This window comes from Pyxicephalus adspersus, chromosome 4 (genome assembly GCF_032062135.1).
Source record: "Pyxicephalus adspersus chromosome 4, UCB_Pads_2.0, whole genome shotgun sequence".
NCBI classification, from domain to species: Eukaryota; Metazoa; Chordata; class Amphibia; order Anura; family Pyxicephalidae; genus Pyxicephalus; species Pyxicephalus adspersus.
In genome coordinates, this window is record NC_092861.1 from 60,920,539 (window position 1) to 60,945,239 (window position 24,701).

General features: G+C 35.3%; 1 protein-coding gene across 5 annotated transcripts in view; it reads left to right on the forward strand.

Moving 5' to 3' along the window:
• DLGAP2 (DLG associated protein 2) overlaps nt 1-24,701 on the forward strand; it is a 433,479-nt gene that overhangs the window by 67,663 nt on the left and 341,115 nt on the right. For all 5 annotated transcript variants that reach the window (XM_072408410.1, XM_072408412.1, XM_072408411.1 and 2 more), the window contains one exon: nt 4,581-4,635. In XM_072408410.1, the coding sequence (XP_072264511.1) occupies nt 4,581-4,635 (55 nt within the window). The remainder of the gene's footprint in view (nt 1-4,580; nt 4,636-24,701) is intronic.

The following is a 24,701-nucleotide window of genomic DNA, read 5'->3' on the forward strand; positions in this document are numbered from 1 at the left end:
TGTACGTAGCTTTAGAAGTAAGGATCTTGCTACCTAAAAACATTTTGATTTTGGATGGTAATAGGGTTTTTTTCCCCAATACAATTTTACCTTATTATATTATAATTGATTATAATTATATTATCTTGGCATCCCCTTGCATTTAAGAAAAATTGTAGGAATTACAAAACAAAATACCTGTTGATTGTGCCAGAAATGAAATACCCCTGTCAATCCCAGTAAGCTGAAATGACATTATAAACAATGTTATCTTTTGCAAACTACTTGTCCCATCAGTCACATTGATAATGGATATAAGAAAAGGTAAACATGTGGCTCCTTCCATTGATACTGTGGGAAAGTGAGTATAGACATCAAGGGACAGGAAGTGTGTTATTTCCAGCACTAGTGAAAAAACAAATTTACAAATGTATCCGTGGTGAATTCGCCTTATGCTTGCATTTACTTAGTGAATGTAGTGTTTAAAGTGTATGTAAAGCCACTTTAAATACCACATTAGTTTAATACAACATTAGTTTTTAACAGAAATCCTATTAGTAACTTTATTGCTATACTTGCCCCATAGGGGGGAATTTCTATTACAGGTAGTCACTGAAAGGCTGTGCAGATTTCTTGGCTCTATTTCTCTGTGATCTCTCACCATCCCAGTGTCCCTCAGTGCATCAGAACAGGCGCCTGGGAAGAATTGGTCAACGACGCATACACTCGTATGGTATCAAGCAGCATTCAACTTTATTGTAACAAACATCTAGTTTTATAACATAACAAAATATCACTGTGCCTGCTCATTTACCACAGTAGAGAGATAATAGTATCTTTGTTCTAATACAAAACCGCTTTGCTACATTGTTTCAGACACGTACAAGACATCTTGTTATTCTTTAATTGTCAGCAATATCTGAATTTAGCAGATGTCAGCAAGGACACTTGTTTGGCAGAACAATAACAAGAAATACCTCAATCTCTAAAACTAGAACTAGAATGGAAAACAAAATGGAGTGTCTCAGGTAACAAAATGGAGTGTCTCAGACCCTTTCAGTCACCAGGTTAGGGACATCCTACATATGGACAACTCCTAGATATGAACGGGGCTTCCCTGCTCCCTCGTGTGCAGGATGGAGGCTTGGAGAGGGTGGTTTGCTTGACTTGCAGAAGAAATCTTTTGCTAAACACAACTGAGGTTGTAAGGCTGATCTGTAGCATCTTGTAACTCTTTAATGACCAAGACAAACTCTGCAGCTGTTTCTTTTTGCATATCAAAGCACAGCTTGCTCCAGAAGTTAATGAATGTCTAGGCTCCATAAAGTTTTTTTTTTTTTTTGCATTGTGATTAACTCACAGTGAGCATTTTTTACAGTAACTGACACCACGCTGCATAATAATATGTTGAGACAAACATCTGTCCTAATTGCATTTAATAAAATAATGTACCTGTTCCGACTTCCGACAAATTCAACTTAACAACAAACCTACAGTCCCTATCTCGTATGTAACCCTGGTATGTCCTGTACAGAAGTTACAGGAAATAAGAGAATGGGGAAAAATCTCAGCAAAGTTAGGTGTATATCTGTCTTAAACAGTAGTCAGTGGAACTTAGGTGGCAACACATTTTGGATTTCCCTTAAATTTTGTGTCGGGACAAATAGAGAAGGTGAATCTCAACTGCATGAAGACTCAACAGAGAGTTTAAGCTGTTGCTTTTACTAATATAAAACGTTTTCCCTTCACATGCACTTTTACAACTCTCATATGTCCTACTGAATCCTGATCCTTACAAATCCGAGCTTCCCAGGGCTTGCACCTTTTAATTAATAAACCTTATGTGTATATTTAAAGCAAACTTACAGTCCCTGGCTGATGTGTACACAATTTCAAAGTTTTTGTAGTTTTTGTATTTGGCTGTTTGACGTTGTAAATCTGCTGAAAGCTCCAGGTTTCTATAAACGGAAATGTAAACTACATGGGTCAAAAAGTGATGTTCGTCTTTACAATGTTAGTTTAAATGACCCTGTTAAAAAAGTTAAAGCATGTTACTTTACCTGCCATTTGCCCAAAGCTTAATAAATAAATAAAATAATTGTGAATTTCGCTTTAAACCTAAAAAAACCTTTTTATTTGTATTAGGCTGCAATTGCAGTACAGTCCTCTAGATGAATGTGTTTACTACCGGTAGTTGTTTCAAATACTATGGTTTAAAGATAAAGTATATATCTGCATTCATGTAATGTAGAGGTCATGGACTAAACCCACCACTAGGTGTCAGAGTAGTGCAGCTTACTGGTGCAAAATTATACAAATACAAATATGGTCCCAGCAAAGTAAATGTTATCCAAATATTGCAAATGTCACTCATCTGTAATGTAATTACACATTGCAGTTTATTCTGGTTCCAAAAGCAGTGTCTGACAATTTTGACAATAGTTTGCTTTCTCTTAAATTATACATTTTTTAATGATCTTTGAGCAGAAAAAAAATGACATGCAGCTTTTTAAGTGCTATGCAAAATTCATTTAAAATAGTTCAGTATGTGGAACAGAACTGCCTTGAATATTCTTGTTATTATATAATTTTTATAACACCATCATAGCTTGGTTTATTTTTCTTGTTACGGGTTTTCCAAAGCACTTGTTTAACACTGCCCTGTCACTCACTCTGTTATGCCTAATAGCCTATAGGAGTTTATTTACAATACTTTCACAGGACTGAGATCATATATAATAGGGATGAGGTTTGGGATATGTAAAATCACCAGTATCTGCAAAATGTACACATTTTTGGCCAAAAGCTTGCAGGTTCTCCAACAAAAATAAGAAACAACCTATAATGCAGTGCAATTCCTTTGCACCATGGTCATCCGAATCACAAAAACAGTTATCTAAATTACATGATAAACCAGATTTTTTTATATAAACGGGTGGGTGCACAGCAGCTATATTGTCAGTGTGTGTTGCAGGTTTGTTAGAGGGAGCTGGCAATCTTGTGTAGAGAGAGTTATGTATTTTAGGGACCAGATGTGCTTGTGCAATGTAATACCATTCTTTTTCCTCCTATTCCTGTATTCAGTGTGTGGGAGGGTCAATCACGTGTGCCCATATGACAGTTAAAGTCAGAACATTTAATAAATACATTTTGCAGTATCCTTGCATTACAGTGGAAGCCATGATGAGAATATGGAAGTAGGTGGAGAGCAATTGAGCATCCTTAACATGTTGACAGGAATCTCTAATCAATATGATTGCTTCAAGAATTTGCCTTGTTGAATTTTGGCTTTAGTTACATTTGAAATAAAGGACTTGTACTTCCGATTTTCTGTCAGCATCCAGACAGGAAGGTCTTTTCCTTTCTAGATCCATGCACTTCAGCTATAGCTGCATAATATTTCCCATGGAGAGTTTCCTGATAGTGACAGCAGTGGACCATTCAATTCCTACAGAAGTCCTCAAAAGGCCTTGTGACAGGTTGATAACACAGGAGACAGGGACAGAGCCATAGCATACTCTAACAGAATGTTTCCAAGGAAGGACCTTTTATGGGGAGTTCAGAAAATATTTTTTAAAATATATTAACATGTAAATGGAAGGTTTATGGGCAGAAATTGTACATTCATCCACTAGAACAGAGCTGTCAAACGGGCCAAAATTTTAATATAAACTATTATGTACCTGATGGATGTCAGAAGAAGTGAGGCCAATTGGACCCCAGTGATGCTGGAGTTGATGACAGAAGTATGGGGCAGCATGGGCACAAGTCCCAGTAGAACCTAGTCAAGTAACAGGCCAGGGTCGACAATGTGCTAGCATTAGAAATATACAACTAGAGACCTGAAGCAGGTCAGGTGACAGACCAGTCTTGACAATGTACAAGCAGGTGTGGTACAAAATGGCTGACAGAAGCAGGTCCAGAACAAGCCAAGATCAAATACAGGTGGTAAAAGTCAGGCAGTGATGCAAGCGCTCTTGCTCATATAGGCATGGACAGATGCACAGGCAGACACCTATGTGTCACCCACTGGAGTATGAGCAAGCTTCCTCTCTAGCCTACATGCTCTTTCCTTACATAAACAGAGTATGACACCAGGAGGATAGTCCTGTAAGGTATGCTTTCACATTCTAGAGATGGACATTGTTGTTGTCTTTCTAGGACTACATGGGGGTGTTAACAAGTCTGGGAGAGAAGAGAGATGACTGGTCATCATTAGCAGAAATTACACTCTTAAGTGTTGTTAAGGCACAGGATTACAATATGAAATTGAATAATAGTAACATTTGGGGATTTGGGAAGCTTGATGACTTTTTTTTAACTCTGCTAACTGATGTTCAACTAAGTAGATCTAAACTCAGTCACTAAATTTTAATATGTTGATATACTTTCAAAAGCTTTCAAACTATTTTTTAATCTGCAGATTTCATTAAATATTACTTGTGGTTGTGGCATCAGTTCACACCAAAGCACTGAAATTGAATATGGTGCACTCTAAAACTTTAGTTCTTCTTTAAATTTAATGTTTTCAGTATAGATATATAATAATTATAATCAGATTTTTCTAATATTCTTTTCTACTTTGTTTGTCTTTTTTCAAGGTTTTGCCTGGGATTCTTCAGAAACATTGTTGTATTTTGCCCGACAGAAACACAGGTAAACATGGCTTTTAATTTATTTTTCCTTTCATAGTGAACTTTTCATCTAGAGGATAGTTTGGGGTTGTTTACAGTGACATTAAAGTGGTTAATCTGATCACTTAGTAGTTATGCTTAATCACAGTTCTTTCCTTTACAGATATGTATTTTTAACTGCTAAACTGCCTAAATGCTTTCTTTACTGTTGACAAAAATGTATGCCTAACTGTATCTTGTGGTGAATGTAACCTAATTTATTTTTTAAATAAAACTGTGTTCAGTTGTGTTTTGCCAAACCAAATAGAAATGTATTTACACACAGAAAACAGTATTTATAGATAAAATGTTGGAAAGTGTTTATTGCTGATGGCAGAATATCACATTCACTTAGCACAAGTGAAAATCCTTTAATGCATGGAGGACTCAGGGTCAGTTGAAGGCTATAGTGCTGGAATAACAGTCTATTTAAAGATTTATGACACATAGTCCATTGAGGATATCACATTGGTTATAAAGGATGCAACTGTTCTGCTTTATTTACTGTCAATTCCCTAGTGTTGTTGGTAAAGGTGATCAGCTTTAGATATGCAAGATATTAGGCGTGGAGATGTAGTTCCATCATCATGCTTCTATGTACTTGCAGCATTTGTGTTTTAGTTCTGTGCAATTATTTGTCTTGATTAAAAATAAAAATAAGATTCATATAAAACAATATGCTCAAGGTTATCCCTGCTCTTTTGTATTAAATATTTGTTTACCTAAAAACAATACACTTTCAACAATACAAATAAACAATAGAATAAATACTGTAAGTAGTACATTTATAATATCTTCCTGTTGAACAAAAGACAATGTAATTATTAAAATGTGGAATTTGGCTTTAAATGTCCATCCAAAGATTCCTTTACACTCAGACAAGGGTACAGCCAATTCACCTTTCCATTTAGATAGTAGCAATGCAGCAACCTCACTGTTATCCAGATCCCAGACAGCACTCTCAAGTATGCAAACCAGGTGGAAAAAAAAAAACAAATTAGATTGCACCATGCCCTCAGTAGGCTGATGCTGAAGTCACTCCCATGTCTGCTCAGCTTCCCAAAACATCCATATTTAGGACTACCACTGCTTTCCTGGCTAGTCACAACTGGTTATGGAGTAAAGTGAAGTTTGTAGTTGTAATGTAATGTTATGAAATATATCCTGCCAAATTTTCTTTACTTGGAAAATGGATTAAAGGACCTGGTTAGGGCCATAAGTCATTGTATTGCTGCAGATTTACGAGTTTTGATTTGGGATCCAGGCCCAGAGTGTCCTGGAAAGAATGGGTGAGCCATATGCAACCAGCACAATCCCACAATCCCTAGGTTATCTACAATTTCAGGTTCAGCTGACTGGAGGGGATCACTGCCAAGGGATAAAGCCCCAAACTAGTGGCGAATCAGCAACAAACCTACAGTGCTATGTTCCCAGGTCAGCGAAGTGATGACCGCGACAGTTATGTTGGATTCAAATGTAAGGTACAGACTGGAATAAAAGGGGAGTGGTAAATCAATAAAATCGTCTAAAACTGTTTCCCAGCACAAGTTTGCATGTAGTGCACAGATGGTAAATGGTCGATAAATTGCGCACTTTTTTAGAACATGAACGGTACTACCAATAAAAATTCCATACAAAGTGATAGTGTTGTTTATGTGCAAAATATCTTATTCCTGAAATATCTGTACATATTTTTTATATATGTCTGCTTTTGAAAACGTTGATGTGCTTTCTGGGGAACAGAACAAAACTTCAAAAGTGTATATCTGCGAATAGTGAAGGAAAGTGTTTTGTAGAGACTCTTGCCATCACCAGTAGAGCAGTTAACCAGTGGGTGACAATTGTTAGGTCCCCAGAATTAGAAAAGGGACTTTGTTGCCTTGTAACATTATAGATTACTCCCAGGGTAGTGATCTGGGGAGGGAGAATATGTATTTGAATGAAATTTATGTTGCCAAATTTGGAGAGTGTTTGGCATCATCATTCCAACTGTTGCCTGGAAAGGGATCAAAGGGCCTGGATAGGGCAAAAAGTATGTCCTGGAAGGAATTGGTTGCCCAGGCACTCCATGCCACTTCCAGACTAGAAATTGTGATTGGCACTGGAGCACCTGGTAAATGGTAATAAAAGTGTACCTATCTTTGAGACTGGGGTGAGTTGCAGCCTGAGTCTGGGTGTCTCAGGTGGACAGGCTGTGTGTAGTGTCAGATAAAGAGAGCCAGGTGGCTAAAATTTTATTTTTTTCCTGTCATGCTGTTATAACTGCAATCAAAGGGGATAGCTCTGCACTACTGCTAAGTATTACAACATGAGCTTTTTTTTCTTTTTATGTTTATTTTGTACATTCACGTGGCCCCAATAAAAAAATGCCCAGAGTTGGGTTTTAAAAAAATTCTAAAGCTGTATATTATCAATTATTTCTTCCTCGTCAAACCGTATTTTTTACACTCTGCTGCCTTTTTAACAACATAGGTTGCTATTTGTTTACTTCACTAGGAGATAACTATACCATTTATTTAAATTCATGTTAATTAAACATTTTCTTTATATATTGTATTCACACATTTTCTTTGACATAGAATATGTCACCCAATGTGATTTAAAGTAGCACACGTGTAATGATTTCATTTATTGTTTATGATGCAGTATGTGAGCGTCACATAGTATTGAAAATCACTCAGGAACATGCAGTTTATTAGAAAGAATGAACTCACTTGTCATTTCAAACAGTTCAGTAAGCTGCAAATCGATAGCTACTTTAATAGCAGCCTCAGAAAATGTTTTTAGTAGACTCTGCAATATACTGTTTATAAGTACTTGCAGATATGCTTTTTATTATTAATATATTACTATATTATAAAATTTGCATGTGAAACAAGACATAACAAAAGCACTCTAATAAGCTTACATTCAAATTAGGGATCAGGACACTGTTCTAATCTTGTTTGGGTTTCCACATTATTTACCTATCTGGGCTTTTTATCTTTTGGTTGGATTCATCTTTATCTGGATGGGCTTCTATGAACTCTCCAATCCTGGATACACTTCTCCTTGGATGATTTCTGACCCTAAACACATTCAAAAATTGGCCCTTTTGTTCTTCAGCCCTGTAGTGTCCTGCTGTCCTTTCACCCCCATCATCGCTACATCTGTGTTGCGTAATCCTGAAACTACAGGTTCAACTTTGTTGTCCAACCTTTATTGTTATATATATATATATATATACAGTTGACAATCAAAAATCCGGCAACCTCCGGATTTTCCAAAATTCTGGATTTTTTTAAAGTTACCTTACTTACCTCCACACACAGGCCAGCCTTCCTCTTGTAGCACCCGCCGACATCTGGCATAGTTGCGGAGAGCTGTCTATAGGACAATCATTCCTGAGGAAGCAACTAAAATTGCTGCGAAGCACGTCAAATGAACACCAACCCGTTCCCCCTCCCCCACTGTACAATGAATTTGTGAGAGATTTTCCCTTTTGAGAGGTGATTTATTGTTTTATTGATTTATTCAAAAATTACTGATGATATTGAGATCTATTACCATAGCTATATTGATTGATTTTTATTTTTTTGCAACACATCTTTTAAAATGATTAAAATGAAATGATTTTATACCTAGTAAGCCCTTGAAAGTCACGCTTTTCTGGATCTCTCTTCTTGTTCTTCTAAAATAATCCTCGATTTTTGGGATGTGGCTTTTTGTTCTTATTGACTTGATTGTTTAAATAATTTGGGGCCAATACATTGATATACTTTCAAATCAATTATGTGAAGACAGTGCTTTTAGGTCCAAAGGATATTTTCTTTGATAGACTGGAATGAACTTGTATTTAATATGTAACTGTTTTTGTGCAGTTTTCCTGTATCCCTTCTTTTTTTTGTTTTTTTATACCTTTGCTTCATTCCATTTGCAACCGGCCTTTCAATTTCTTTAAGCCAGTGTCCTTCATACCCTAAATAATAAATTAGAATAAATCTAGAAGAGGCTGGAAGACTGAGGACTCCCTGACATCATTTTTCCTTTTTATGTATCAGTTTTACCTGTGTGTTCTCTGACATTTATGCAAGTAAATTTACATGGGCTTTATGTACTATAAATGTACCGTGGGGGCAATATATTGTCCCCAGATAGAGTAGGTTTTGTTGATACTGTTGACTCAATAATAATAATAATAACTTAATAACACAGTCTCTCTTTAATGAACACTGTCCCATTTTTTTATGGGGATGTGCTTGATGTTGGCCACTGAAGGACTGTGGAAATATGCTGAACAAATGCTTTATTTCTATTTTATTGTTATGTTGTGGTAATTAAATTAAACGACTACCAGCTGCGATTAGCACTTGCAGAACATATCAGAGTACAGCCAAAATGTAAATATTAGCCTTCACAGAACAAACCAGGGTAGTTACATGGTGCACAGAATACATCAGCCGTTAGCAGTTCCTGAAACTAATCATTCCAGGGCAAGGTGCAGAAATAATATCCATCACACAATTGTTATCCAGCATTGTGGAGAAATTTACACTATTTTTAGTGTCCTACACTATTGTTAGTGGCATTACCAGCTATCCCATGAGTATGTCAGTTGTAGTATTACTATTAGTCAATGTGATTTTAATGCATTACAGTGCATGTGCAATGCTTATGATATTGAAATTAAAGACAAATAAAGTCAGAAAATCCACTCAGTGCACCTTAAAAATGAGATGATTTTTTTCTTGATTAATCAGGTGTTTTAAAAGTGAAAGTTTTAATCTCAGGTCAGTTTAACTGACACCAAAGATATTTTTGGCTATCTGTAAGAGAAATTCTTCCCACTGGCCACCAATGTAAGGCATTCTTCCCACTAATCAGAAAACTAATGAACGAAGTGATTATAGCAAGGATTCACTAAGACTTGAAATTGAATTCAAGGATTCCTCCATATTTAAAATGTTGAGAAAGGCTGGTAAGGCTGTTGCAAACCTCTTACACAGCAAAAACTTGTCCTGGTTGTTTAATTGAAACCTGTACCTATTACAGAATTTCCCCAGACTGGTCATAATGAGGTTACAATATTCATCTAATATTCATTATAGGACAACACATACCCAATGGATATAGGCAGCTGGGATTAGATGTAAATCATTCTATTGCCCTGTAAAAACTGAGCCCTTTACCCTATGCCTTCCTGGACTTCCTGAAGCTCAGAAATCAATTTGTCACACTGAAGGACCAATAGTAAAGCAAGAAAGAATAAAGCTAGCCCAAAATTTACATTAAGAGGTTACCGTATTTTTTGCCGTATAAGACGCACTTTTTCTTCCCCAAAACTGGGGGGGAAAAGTTGGTGCATCCTATACGACAAATGTGTTATAAAATAATTAAAATAAGATACTCATGCGATACCCGATCCTGCGTGTGTCTCTTCTCCTCGCTGGCTGCATGTGGCTGCGCACAGCGTGTGTCTCCTCTCTTCTCCTGGCTGCAGTGAAAGAAGCCGGCACAGTGCCCCCTGCTGTTCCCTGTCCTAACTGCCGTACAGTGGAAAAAAAGCAGAAGGGTGATCAGAAGGGGAATTTGAATGACACAGAGTGATCAGAAGGGGAATTTGAATGACACAGAGTGATCAGAAGGGGAATTTGAATGACACAGAGTGATCAGAAAGGGAATTTGAAAGGCACAGAGTGATCAGAAAGGGAATTTGAATGGCACATGAGTGATCAGAAGGGGAATAATCTTTCAGAACTTTTTTTTCTAGATTTTCCTCCTTTAAAATTGGATGCGTCTTATATTCCAGAGCATCTTATACGGCGAAAAATACGGTAAATTTGTATGAAACTATAGCTGCATTCTTAATCTGGCTCCAATGATCTGGTATATGATTTATTTTTATTGTACATACCTTCTGCTTGTGTATTTTTGTATCATGTTCTGAGCCTTAATAATTCTGCCTTCTGAAAGGTTTACTATAAAAAGAATTCTTTATATTATTTGACATCATACTTTCATTATTTTAGAACAAGTGAAAACACTTCTTTGGTAAATGAATTAATATTTTATGAGGAATTATAAGCTCATCTGCAGAGCACACAGGCTGTTCTACCATGAATCCAATGCCTTGCATTGGTTTTAGGGATTTATTTTATATTGTTAACCGTTTACTGAAAAAACCTATGCAACATATATCAATTTTTCCTTGTGGAGTGGTGCCCAGCTCCAAACTTTGTCCTGATATTTACAGATATGTTTCATTTTTGTTTCTGTTTGCTGTGCCCTTTATTGCGATTTCTATTTCCTGGGGTGAATAAATTATTTTCTGAAGCCTATTCCTTTACCTAAATGCAGAAAATATAAATGGCTGTGATTAGTCTGTACTAGCATTTTCCTGCAACATTCCTAATTTTCTGCATTTAGGAATAGGAACAATAGGCAAAATTCCTTATTATACAAATCCAGGAATTGCCAGTACTTTAGTACCTAACTTTTGAATGCACTATTTCAGTTTCATAGCAGAAATGATTATTTAGATTTAGATTCTTTTTAAATCACTCTGTGTATCTTATTGAAGTTTTTCTATTTCCTGTAAAAATTGGACAAAGTTGTTATAAATATCTACTAGTATTTCTAGCCTCTCTCTTTTCTCTGCATGTACTCCTAAAATCTTTTTTTATCTTCTTGTAGCCACTGTAACCTTGTATTCAATAGTCCTTGACTTTCTTAAGCTGTCCTGGAAGTCTGTAGTTCACTGCTTTTAAAAAATATATTTAAAAAAATGGTAATTGAGTTCAGTTAAGATGAAGGAAACCAAAATGTAGCAAGCCTGATTCATTTAGGGGTTCCTTTGTAAATAGATGAAGGAGCCTTTGATAACCTGTAATTGACATACGGAGGATCAATGCCAAGCATCTCAGTTACAGAACTAAAATAGTATAAAAATATAATGCAGAATTAAATATCAGAAAGTAATGGAACAAAATAAATGCCCTGAAGAGGTAGACTTCAATAAAATGGATTTGAGAAAAAACAATATGATTCATTTACTAAAAGTGTTCACTTACCTAAGTGAAATCTTACCTAGCTTGGGATTTTTCACTTAAAGTATTGAATATGGTGAAGAGTCGCTGTGAAAATAATTTGCAAGGTTTAAAGGTTGACAATAAGCTAAGGACATTATTTCTTCGCAAAGCGATGTGATCAATTTATCTTACAAGCCAATCACATAGCAGCAACTATTCATGTAGACATTGAAAAGGTGACCTGTTGAAATTGAAATATAGCATGAGAATGAGGTTATATAAGTGACTTTGAACATGGCATGGTTGCTGGTTCCTGGTGGGGTGGCCTGCATATTTCAGAAATTGCCTACCAGCTGGAACTTTCACTCACAATCCTCTCAAAGTATTACAGAGAATGATCTGAAAGAGGGAGAATATCCAGTGAGTAGCAGTTTTCTGGGTGAAAATGCCTTGTTGATTCTTGAGGTTGGCTGAGAATGGCCAGACTGGTTTGAGCTGAAAGGCAACAGCCATTAAATAACCCCTTGCTACATCTGATATATGCAGTAGAGCATCTCTGAATGTAAAACATGTTGAACCTTGAAGCAGATAGGCAACAGCACCAGGTGACCACACGGGACGTCAACCCTTTCAGCTAAGAACAGGCACCCAAGGCTACGAATTGCGGGTTGTTGAGTGGAAATATATACACCATTATGGTTCATTTATAGAAATTCTAGAGGGGTGTATGATGGTAGTATGTACTGTGTGTATAGAGGTGCATAGTGAATGGGTCACTGAGCGTATTATGTGGACTACTAGGATCTGCTAGTGTTCTGGGGGTGAAATATAGTGTATTGTAATGTCATATGCTACATGAAGGAAGATTACATGTATATTCTGTACATGTATATTGCTCTATGTAATAAATATATATATATATATATATATATATAGCAAATGCCAAATGTTATTACTTATTTTCCTTTAAGCTACTTTCTGTTATGGTGTTCATTTTTGCACATTATTGAAATCATATAAATAGATTGTATTGCATTCAGCAAAATTGTTGTGCTTACAGTATGTATTTAGATGAACTGTTACAGATTGTTTTAGGCAGTTCTAGGTTATTCTGCTTGCATTTCCCACAGAGGTATTAATGACAATGCTATGAATAACATTTACAAATCCTCTGAGATTCTTATTGGAAAAAATGAGCAGTTTTGTCCCACTAATATCTCAGTCATTAGTTAAATTAAAGTGAATGAATTGAGCTTCTACAGTACAACTAAGCAAGCAAAGATATGCAGAGCCTATAGTAATATTTAAACATTTACAGTTTTGTTTTATATAAGTAATATGGCAGGGGCACTAGTAATATGACAGGCTAAAATTCTAGATGCACCAACAAATAAGTCTTCCGTGGTCTTTCTCCATGTTTCTCTCATCACAATTTACCTTGGAGTGTGTGCATGTGCTCTATCTATCCATCTATATATGCAGTATTTATTTTTTAATATAAACTGTCAGTAGCTGGAGTCAGCTTGAATATATTGGGGGATTAACATATAAGGGTTTATTTACTAAATTAGATCTTCTAACATAAAGAAGCTGTGCTAGGTAATGATTTAAAAGAAAATTCCTGTTTTTTTAATGTTTAGATGTTGAACACAGTTTCACTCTTCTCACTGAAAACGTTACTTTTTAACCTACATATACTCCCAGCTGGAGATCTCCTTGATTTTTTATGATTAACCTAACATAACAATGTTGACCTAAAATGTTTGCCATAAAAATAAAACTTTCTATGCTAAATATAGGATTATTTATAATCTTATAGCAACTAAAGATACCGCTGTTTACATTTTCTAAATGTATACACATAACATATATGTATTGAAATAGAGCTGACTGAAACCCATCGTGTATGTGCATTTTATGCTAAATGTAGATGTTTGCTTCTAAAGAATTACCTAAGGCAATCGTGTACAGCTCATACCTGGATATTTATAGATTCACTTGCTGGCTATAGCACAAGACATGACTTTAACACAATGTACAGAGTAAATGCAGTGTTCTATCTGGTCATTTGCAATGTAATGTATAATAAATTGTGTAAGTTGTATAAATACACCTACAGATTGACCACTTTGCAGAGACCCATACTATTTACATCTGCTGTCTGGGTTTCTGAATTGTGCAATGTTCTGCAAATGTATAATTTGCAAATATTCAGATAAAGCAAAATGAGCTAATTTGAGAATCCCCTGAAATAAAAACTCATTAGAAGACTTTCATGCAACTTTTGTATTTATTGCATTATTTCACTACATGTGTGTGTGAGCTCTAACATCTGAACTTTAGGGCCTATGAGTAGAAGTGCAGCTAAATCAGGTCCCCTCCGGTTACCAAAATGCAAGTGACTCTAATGGAAATTGTTCTTTATGCTATGATTTAGGCATCTAGGGAGCTGTGCCATAAGGCAACCTTAGTGTGATATAGTCCTTAGCATGTTAAAATCTGTTCATCCTAGAATTGTTTATAACTCTCTTTTCTCACGTTCAGTAACACCAAAGCTTGTTTAGTTTAGCCATTCCAGGTGTGGACTGATACTTGCCTTTTTCAGGTCATAGTTGCCTGTTGAACCCAGATCCAAAACCTTTAGCCTGAATTTTATATATTTAGTTTTTCACCATTGCCCCATTTTAAAAAATGTACCCTCTTTCATGTAGACCAGTGATGTTCTTTACCATAAGTTGTACTAAAAAAATATCTACCCTTAAACTTTATTGCAAATATTTATTTCTGATAATTTTATTTCCTCTGTTAATGATCCTCCTGCATATACGGTGATAAGGTATTATTTAATGAAAGATAATTGTTACTAGATATTTTGTTCTTTAAATAAATCCATTGTCAGTGATTTTTGCTGGCCTAACAGGTTTGAAAAATCCCTTAAGGGTTACTAAGATACTAAAATCATTAAAATTGATTCAATAGGTATTATAATAGATTAGTTTGAATTGTTTGCAAAACTGCAGCCGCTTAATAGAACGGAAATTGCATCTCCCTGGAAGATTACATTTGTTAAGTAAATTATCAAAAAGAAGGTAAAATAAAAGGACTCCAGCAGAAGGCACTACTTTTTAATTTCCACTTTCATTATTGCAATAATGTATTTGGCCTGGTCTTGAATATGAGTTTTCATGGATTTCATCCATTTTTTGCAATGCTTTTGGCGTACTGCGAGGAACAAGTGATGAATGAGGTAGAATAGATTATTTCCGAAATTCTCAACATGGGTCTGAATCATGGGATGGAAATTTAGTTGTTTCATCATTAATTAAAACAGACTTTCACTTGTGTTCATATTTTTATTTTGTTTTAATTCAACTGTTAATTATAAAGAAGAAAATCACTTTCCTATACTATTACAAAAAACATTAAGAACTAAGCTATAAAAATCAGTGTAATTTTAGTGACAATGTTATATAATGGTATAAAGCACATAGGGGAAATGCGTGGCCTGTTTTAAAGTAAGAATTGAGAATCTTCACACAATAAAATGTAAAAAATATTAAAATAAATGATCCAATTGTGTGGAAATTTTTTACTTAGCTTAACGAATGAGGGGGAACTTTGCTGACTTCAACTATCCAATTGTGTGTGAACAACAACTGTTTTCTTTTTTTTATTTCGGCCATTTATTTAAAATGTTGTTTTTATTTTTAGCTTAAAATAATATATGTACACCAGGAGCTAAGTTATTTGCCTTTTACATACTCTGCTGCTGGCTTTGCATTAATATACTTTGGGTTGATATACTAAAGAAATAAAATTAATGTTCACTTAGCTCAATAAATAAGATGAAGCTGTATTAGTTTTGACTACCTAATCTTGTGCAAGAAAAAAAATTGTTCTTGTATGGAATTGAGTGAATGGTGAATAAAGTAAACAGTCACTGTTGATTTAGTTAAGGATTAAAAGTTGTTTAACAAGCATCCTAAATGTTGTGTTCACTTTGCAAAGTCAAAATTATTAAATTAAGTAGGCATGTGTTCACTTCACAGCCTCACTTTGTCCACTAATTTTTTTTAAATATCTTTTTAATAAAGGCAAGACAAGATACAACAAACACAGTAAAAAACATTACATTCAAGATATACTGTACAATCGGTTACAAAAAAGATAAAACAGGATGTATTAGGCCACAATAAACCTAGCGTGAATAGCATAAAAGAATCCTGCATCCAAAAAAAAATGAACAGAAGTAAAATTACAGCAGATATAAAGTACATCCCGATATATTGTCTTTGCCCCTTGATTTTTTAACTTTTATAAATGTGACCAATTATCCATAGAAAGATTCGAAAAATACCCATATACCCGGGGACAAAACCAAGTCCCAAAACTAAGGTATACCCAAAGAGTCAGTGGACTGTTCTCTCCTGCTTCCAGGAAACCAAAATAAAAAATATTTCTGATATGATATATGAATCCTCTTAAACCATTCTGAGGTCCTACAACTAAAAAAAGTCTATTGTCAACAAATCATTTTAACAATATAAACCTAAAACTAAAATTCCTGAAAAAAGGGGAAAGCTCACCAAATGCAGCAATTCTGCAAAGTTCAAGTGAGTCATAAGTAAAACATAAAGCAAATGTATAAAAATATAGATAGAAGGAGAAAAGTGTTAAAAGTACAAAGGGGATGTTTTTTCCAGGCCAATGAGATTGTTCCAGTATGTGAGTTTCAAATTAAAGGCTTGCATTACGTATGAAATTGAAGGAGGCCATGCAATTTGTATGATTCCAGTATGCTGTTAAAGCAAAAATTGGATCGTCTAATAAAGTTTTCCAGGTCATCATCTTTTTTGGGTAGAGAGGTAATTTGGGGCTTTTATTGAGGTTTGGTGAGTCACCTGATCTTAATGTTCCATCTCAGCAATCCTGGAGGTATTAAGTTATTTGCTGCACAGCTTTCTCTATTGTCCATGGCGGAGCAGAAAATGTGTTAAAATATTCAAGTAATAGATTTGACACATCCAGGACTACATATTGGTGTTCCCTTGATGGATTGCAAGGCTGACAGGCCAGCCTTGATGGTTGACAGTGGAGGGAATTCACATCCAGAAATGCATATGAGGGTGGGGTAAACCTGCACATTCAGAAGTGTGGTTTTGGCACTCCATACTTTGTGTCACCAAACAGGTTTATCCATTTAAACATTTTCCTACTTGTTTAATGTAAATTTAAACATGGTTGTATAATACCAGAAGGTTATAATATAGATGATGCTCACTAAACAAACAGTGGTGTAGGACCTGTGGTGCAAATGTATACTATTTACATATTTATATATAGTTCAGGAATTTCTTCATTGCCAACATTTTTTATTTTCTTTTATTAACATCATTGTACAACTGAATGATTTGTACTTTATGTGACATTGTGATGGGTTTACAGTAGCTTCTGCTGGAGTTGAATGAGAATCCTGGACAATCATTTGTGTGTCAATCTTGGAGAGTTGGCTGTCCACACAGAGCCAAGTAAAGGCTGGCCGAAAAAAAAAATGTTGAATTTATGAACATTCTTCATATAAATAAAAAGGGCAGGGCGGGAGGAAACATTTTTGTGTTAGTATACAGAAGGGTCAGGAATCCAATTTCAATTTAGCCCACAAAAACCCAGATTAATGGGAGTATGTCAGGACTACTGATGAGGGTCTGAGGAGCAGCTGCAATATGTCACACAACCTTTGATAGCATTTGGCTGGTTGGTGTGGGATCATTGTAGTACTGCAGCTTCATTTTTAAATGAAGATACTTTGTGTATATTACTTTTCATTTATGTTTAGTACTATTAGCTCTGCATGAAGCCATGAGTGCTCAGCACGCCTGTATTATAATCATATTCTTTTGTGCCTGAGACTTTTCACTAACAGGTTATAAGTATTTCTAGGCAAGGAGACTATTACATTCATTTGTAAATGTAATGGCTTGTCTCTGCGCCTATTCTAGATCTGTAATGGGCTTTTTTTCTAGGTGAGGTGGCTGGAATGAGTTTTTATTTATTTAACCTGTGGCAACACTGATGACACATATAATGTTTCTTATGTTAAATGGTCTGTATGCTTTAGAATACATTTTGTCACAAACTGAAATGTCTTACATTGATTACTGATTCTATATCATTGTCTGCAAGGACTCAGAAATCCCTCATTCTAAAAGGATTGGCCTATATGTGTCACATTTACAATACATTGAAAACGTGCTTCAGTTTTTATTCATTATGCATGCTAACGCTTTATTTTATAAAACATTACCTAACGTTTTACATTCGACAGCCAGGATAGTAAAAGAAGAATCATCACATTTTTGTCACAATTGTAATAGAATATTTATTCCTGTGTTTAGCTCTGGGTCATTATTATGTATGTAACACAGATGCAGCATTGTTCTTCAATGTTGACTACAAAATAAGAAAAGTATTGTAAAGATTATTAACACAGTTAGGGTAGCCTCACAATGCAAATATGTCACCAGCACATACTGGATCCATGCTGCAAAGTTTAAACAAATATTAGGAGGTCACATCATAGTGCAAGGCAGTACATGTTCACATTTTACTGATATTACACTTTCATAGCATTTCATTATTATTTCTTCAGGAATGGTGATATTGGTTCCTTCAACCGTAAAACTTTTTTACCTACCAGGGGTGTCATAAATTTCCATGCAAAAAAATGTACCCCTTTTGGCATAAACAAAACTGGCAAGTGAGTTACACGAGGCTGCAGAAAGAGCTCATCCCCCTAAGATCACCCACAACCTCAGCTGTGTTTAGCAAAAGATTTCTTCTGCAAGTCATGCAAAACGTCCCCTTCAAGCCTCTGTTCTGCACACAGCGAGCAGGGACGCCCCGTTCGTATCCAGGAGGAGTATGTCGGATGTCCTTAACCCAGGGACTACCTGTATATACAAGCACGCACACTAAAATAATAGAGTTTTTTTAAATATATATTTTAAATTTCACTACTTTGCTTAGAGCATCATGTAACCTAGGGCTGGCCCTGTCTACATTTTTGAATATTAACAAACCTAGTTAACAAATCAGTGTGAATTATATATCAGAACTATTATGTGATCAAGTGTATTACTTCAGTGTACAATGTACTATTAATGTAAGACAGACCTCTATTAGCTACAACCAAGTTTGTTACTCCTGTGGGAGCTTTTAGCTCAATACATCTAAATAAATTAGCAGTGTTCTCGATATTGTGTTGTATTGTACTTAAGCAGACACAAATTTCTTTGGCTAAGTAAATGCAAGCTCCTATTGGGTTTACAATATCAGTACAAATGTGCAGGAAAAGTTCTTGATTCCATGAAATGTACAATTTACATTCAAATGTCAACAGCAATGAATCAAATTACAGTACAATAACAATACATATCTTAATATTACGTTTTACTGATATTATCCATCAGAAAAAATCTATATTTGGTCAAATCATTTCTAGGTGGACTGTTTACTGGTTTTGATGCTTCTCCAAGGATCCAAGGATAATACACAAAGGATAAAATGCTAGAAACATGTATTAATGCATTTATATACTTCAGAGTGGTATTCAGAAGTTTTTCATTTAACAAAACCATAATCAGAAAAAAATACCTAAATTTTTTTTTGTGCAAAATTAGGTATTGATAATTATTTCTGTTGTAGGAAAGTTCAACAACTGTTTACTGTTAACTTACAATAAAGGTCTATAAAATTATCATTATAGTTTTTTTTTTAAAGATATTGATGTAAATTTAACTTTTGTAGTTGTCATATTCCCACTTATATCCTAAAACATATTTTAAGTCAGATGTTAAAAAAAAAATGGAAAACTATTAAAGTTCCAGTACATAGGATATGTAAACCCAAATAACTAGACTTTTCTAGCATTCATAATCTAAATGGAGGTTTATTGCCTCTATCCTCCTAGGTATATTTACCAGGCCTTGGTTATAAAAAAGTATTTTGTACTTATTTGCACAAAAATTAGATTAACAAATATCCACCAACTCAGAATCCTTATTTATGTTATATACTAACAAAATGTGCAAATAGGTGCTATAAAATTAAATGAAGAAATCTGTTAACCATCAATAAGTAATTAACTTATAATATCCAGATGAGTGCTTAGTCACCTCTACTTCTAGCAAAAAAAAACAAACAAACTACAACCTAATAAAATACATTTTGATCCAAATCTCATTTCCACATTCCACAGCCCTGGAGCCGCAGGTTGCAGGCGGATCGGCCAGGGGTCGTTAGGAGCTCTGGTGCCGCTTACTTGCTGTTGCTCCCCTATTTACCGCATCCGGCGTTGATACTTCCGCCGGCGTGGTAAATAGGCAATGCTCCCTGAAGGGAAATCCCTCTCCTCTGCAATGCATACGGTGGAGAGGGATTTCACTTTAGGGGGCATTCCCTGGTGGTGGCAGGAGCCATTAGGGCGGGACTCCGGCCACCACCAGGGAATCCGGCCTAGTGTGATCCTGCCCACCCCGGAAATGACCTATTGGCCATGAAAGTTTGTCGACCCCTGGTATAGGCTGTCATTGACCCCTGTGGTTTGTTATCAGACATCATGAGCTCTGAGTATTATTGCAGTACATGGTACGGACATTATACTTGCACAATTATTTCTATACATGAACAATATGGATCTGGCAGAAGCATTGGCAGGTGATTTTGGAGGGGATTGGGGGGTGGTGATAAACTAAAAGATGAGAGACCACACACAAAAGACCACACATCCTCCTTTCTATTCTATTTTCATACAACAAATAAAGCATTAACAAATATCAAGTTCCCCCCATTTCACTTGTCTGTGCTTTAGTCAGCATATATCTGTATAATAAAAACTAATCTGACTGTAAACTCAGCATGATTACAATATATAGTTTGCAAGATAGTAATGCAAGATTTTTTTCCCAACCTTTTGTAAAAACAAATTACAAGTCCACATGCACTCACAGTTCAAGGATCTTTTATTTCATTGACCTATCTGTCTTTAAAGATTGGGGACTAACTATTCTTCTGTAGGGTGTGGAGTGCACCAGTATGCTGGAGGAGAGAGAAAATTGTTTTCATTTTTTGACATTCTCATTCCTAATGCCACGTTTTGAACATTTTGAGATAAAACTGAATTTATAGAGTGGTCTTTAAGCTTTTTTAATATCGGCTTGTGAAATAGCAGTTCCAAGTCATTGGCCTTTAATACAATGTTTTCCAAGGATTTGGACAGTCTTTCAAGTTTGATTCTCTCCAGTTCAACCTCTTGTATTATATCATTCAGGCGCTTTTGCTTTTCCTTGCAGTCACTTATCGCCAAATGAATTTGCTGCCTGTACTTCAGGGCTGCTGACTCCACATTTTCAGTCTTATGTAGCTTCTGTGCCATGTGCTGGAAAGCACAGCTAGGACACAATAACCTTGTCAGGAAAACAAATTATATGTAAAAATACACTCCAATGGATAATGGCATCATTCATACGATTGCTTCAATTAGCAAAATTACTTTATTCCTAGCAGTATAATAAAAATGATTGGATAAACATAATTTATTGTAGACATTTTTTCTTACAATGTCAGCCATTATAAAAAGATTCCATTTAGTGCCAGATCACTGCAGCTGTTATCTACAGAAATAATTGTTAACAGAACAGATTTATATATGAGACAAGATAATAATTATATGTAGCTCTATTACCAAAAATTGTACAGAGGAGAGCAAGGAACATTTGTAGAGATTCTCACCTGTGCCGTCCGAAAATTCAGATTTTTCCATTGGCATGATTAGGATGAAGGGCAGGGAGGAGACAGGAAAAGAGACAGGAAAAGTTTCCTGATTTTCCTTAGCAGCGTGTCTTATAAATTAAAAACAATAATTTATTCTCCCTCCCAGCCCTGCACTCATACATACAAATACACATACAAATGTATTTACAATTTACAGAATTTGTGATTTTTTTAATATATAGATTTATATTGTGCACAATTTCCACTACCACCATTTTATTTCACAGAGGTTCATCTTTTGGAATAAAATTATTTAAAAGGGCTCAATTTATCAACTATTCCCCCAGTCAAATTGCTGTTATTAAATTTATGACCGTATGTTTCTACAGGTCTCTTATTAAAAAATGACTCATTCTGTCACCTAGTGGCCATTAATTTAAAAGTACATGGCTGTCAAAATTGGAAATGAAGAATAGGAAAGAATCAAATTTTATGAGCGAATTGAAAGAAAAAAATTTTCAAATAGATCCCTTAATGTTTTTAAGCTTATTTTCAAATTAGTCCTTTTTAGCAAAAGAAGCACAGAATACTCATATTTTATCTCAAATATGCATAGGAACTATGCATATAGTCATATGTTGTTAATGTAGTCTAAGGTCAATTTAGGGGAAGCCAATAATCTAACTGCATGTTTTTGGGATGTGGGAGGAAACCGGAGTACCTGGAGGAAACCCACGCAGACACGGGGGGAACCTGCAAACTCCATGCAGATATTGTCCTGGCTGGGTTTCGGACCTAGGACCAAGTGCTGCAAAGGCCACCGTGCTGCCCCTCATACATAAATAGGAATGCTAACAAATAGGATATTCTACTGTACATTAAAAAAAACAAGACAATAAGAATTTATGCATTAAACCCCAATGTAATCTACAATGAAACATGCAGAAGAGTTACATCAATGTACCTATCACAAGTAAAAAGAGAAATTGGGAATGTCCACAAAACATGCTTAGTAAGCTGTCTTGGGTAAGGCATTACAAAGAGCCTGCATATGATTCTCAAAGGTTAAAGTCACCATGGGACACGATAATTAATTGAATTACACTGGCTAGAGCTTTTTCTACTGGTGTGAAAATGAATCTCTGGACATTTGCACTCCAGAAGCATTAATAGCTACTTGACATGTGAACAACCATCCAATTTGTTGTCATAGGAAAAAAAGTTACACATTACTAGTAGATTTCTGGTAGATTTTTTTCCCAGTACCAGTAAATCATTTTGCTAAATTACATTACTGTGATATATGCTGATAGAGCAGGGGAAAAGGTTATGCTTAACACAATGGGCTTGATTTAGTAAAGCTCTCCAAGGCTGGAGAAGATTATTCTCTAAGATTATACACTATTATCAATGAACCTGGGTGATCCAGCAAACCTGCGATGGATCAACCTGCGATAAAGTCATTTGATATTAGTTTGCAGATGTCTTCAATCCTGGACCAGATCTATTTCAGGTTTGCTGGATCACCCAAGTTCACTGATAAAAGTATATATTCTCCAGTCTTGGAGAGTTTTAATCAATCATGCCCTATGCTGTACCAATATCCCAATTAAATAGATTTTATTGTCAGAATGGTAAATAATGCATCAGAGACTGTGGTTTCAAATTCAAGATATTAAATTCTCATTAGGAAACTTTCTGTAGACTTCAGCTTTACACTGGACCAATGCAACCAATTGTTTTCCAATTGGTAATCAATCAGTCTTAAGTCTCAACACTGCATACACTTTTGATCAGATGTAATCAATTGTTTGTACTCATAGAACAACATGTGTACTTTTGATCAATATTGACCAGTACATCCAATCACTTGATAACTGAGTAGAAGAAAATTGGTTAACAATCACATGGGATTAAAAGCTACTTTTGAGTCACGTCCGATCCTATAGTTGCACCAACTAGAAATTTGATGAGAATAAAAAAAATTGCCATTTTACCTGCCCTTACTAGTTGTCATGAAAAATGTGTTCCCGTTGAAGAATTTCCATCTTTTCCTGTTCTAGTGGCAAGTGAAATCATTGAATTACCTTTATTTTCCCAGCGACATTAGGACAAATAAAGTGCATAAATCATTCTAATGGGGAGATGGCAAAAAAAAAAAATGACAGCAGTTTTAATGTCTGGACAGCACTACCCAAAAATTAAAAAACTTTGCAATTACATGTACAACAATAAGCAGGAAACTTTAACATGTTTTTATAACATGTTTGAACATCTGTGTCTACAGATAGAGGTGACATATGTGAACAAATGAAAAATAAAATTGACACTGTATTTTCAATCCTAAATCATCATGCAGATAGTGTCCTGGTCAAGATTTGACCTAGTGCTGCAAAGGCCAAAGTGCTAACCACTGAGCCACCAGACAAACCAACCAATTTTGTGGAACCCCATTTGAATGTGTTTATAGTGTATGGGGGTATTACCATACTACAATATTTAAAGATTATGAAGAAATTGTGTTTTTGGTATTGGCTTTTACTGGCAGTGTAAAATAACCTAATTTTTTTGAACATTAGACAACAATACAAAGCAATCATCTGACTCTGATGAGATGTCTGCTTACACCAGTGTTTAACCCACAATGTGTCTTACAGTTGGCAATGTGTTCTTTGGTTTTCCTAACTGTGTCAGGGAAAATTAAATATGATGATAGATGACAATAATAGTATCAAGCAACACACATCAGGTTTTTTTGTTTTTTTTTTGCTGAACCTGGATTTTAGATGTTTCCTAATGGAAGCTTGGTTGTGTGTTTTTGTTACATTTCATCACTGATGTCACTCTGATGTCACTTTGATGTGGACAACTTACACAAAACCGTGGTCTGAAATTTTAGAATGGGTGCGATAGCCTCTTATAAACCCTGTGTTTTTGGACAGCATCAATCTGGAAATTAATTGAAATTTTTCCAAAAATGAGATGCCTCTTCTTTGAGGATGTTTGTTTTCTAAAACAGTAGGTTAAACTGCAAAGCGGTTGTTAGCATTGTGATGATATAATGACAACCTATTTTTTATTACAAAGATGTCTTCATTCATGATATTAAAGAGTATATGAAATTTTGGAGCCATTCAGCAATTCAAGGAAAAATTCTACCTACACAAAACCAATTCAGTGTTCTCCCCAGAAATTTTTTTCAGCCGGGTGGTAGGAAGCTGTAGCCGGGTGGTAAAAAAGAGGGTGTGGCAAAACACGGCAAATTTAGTGC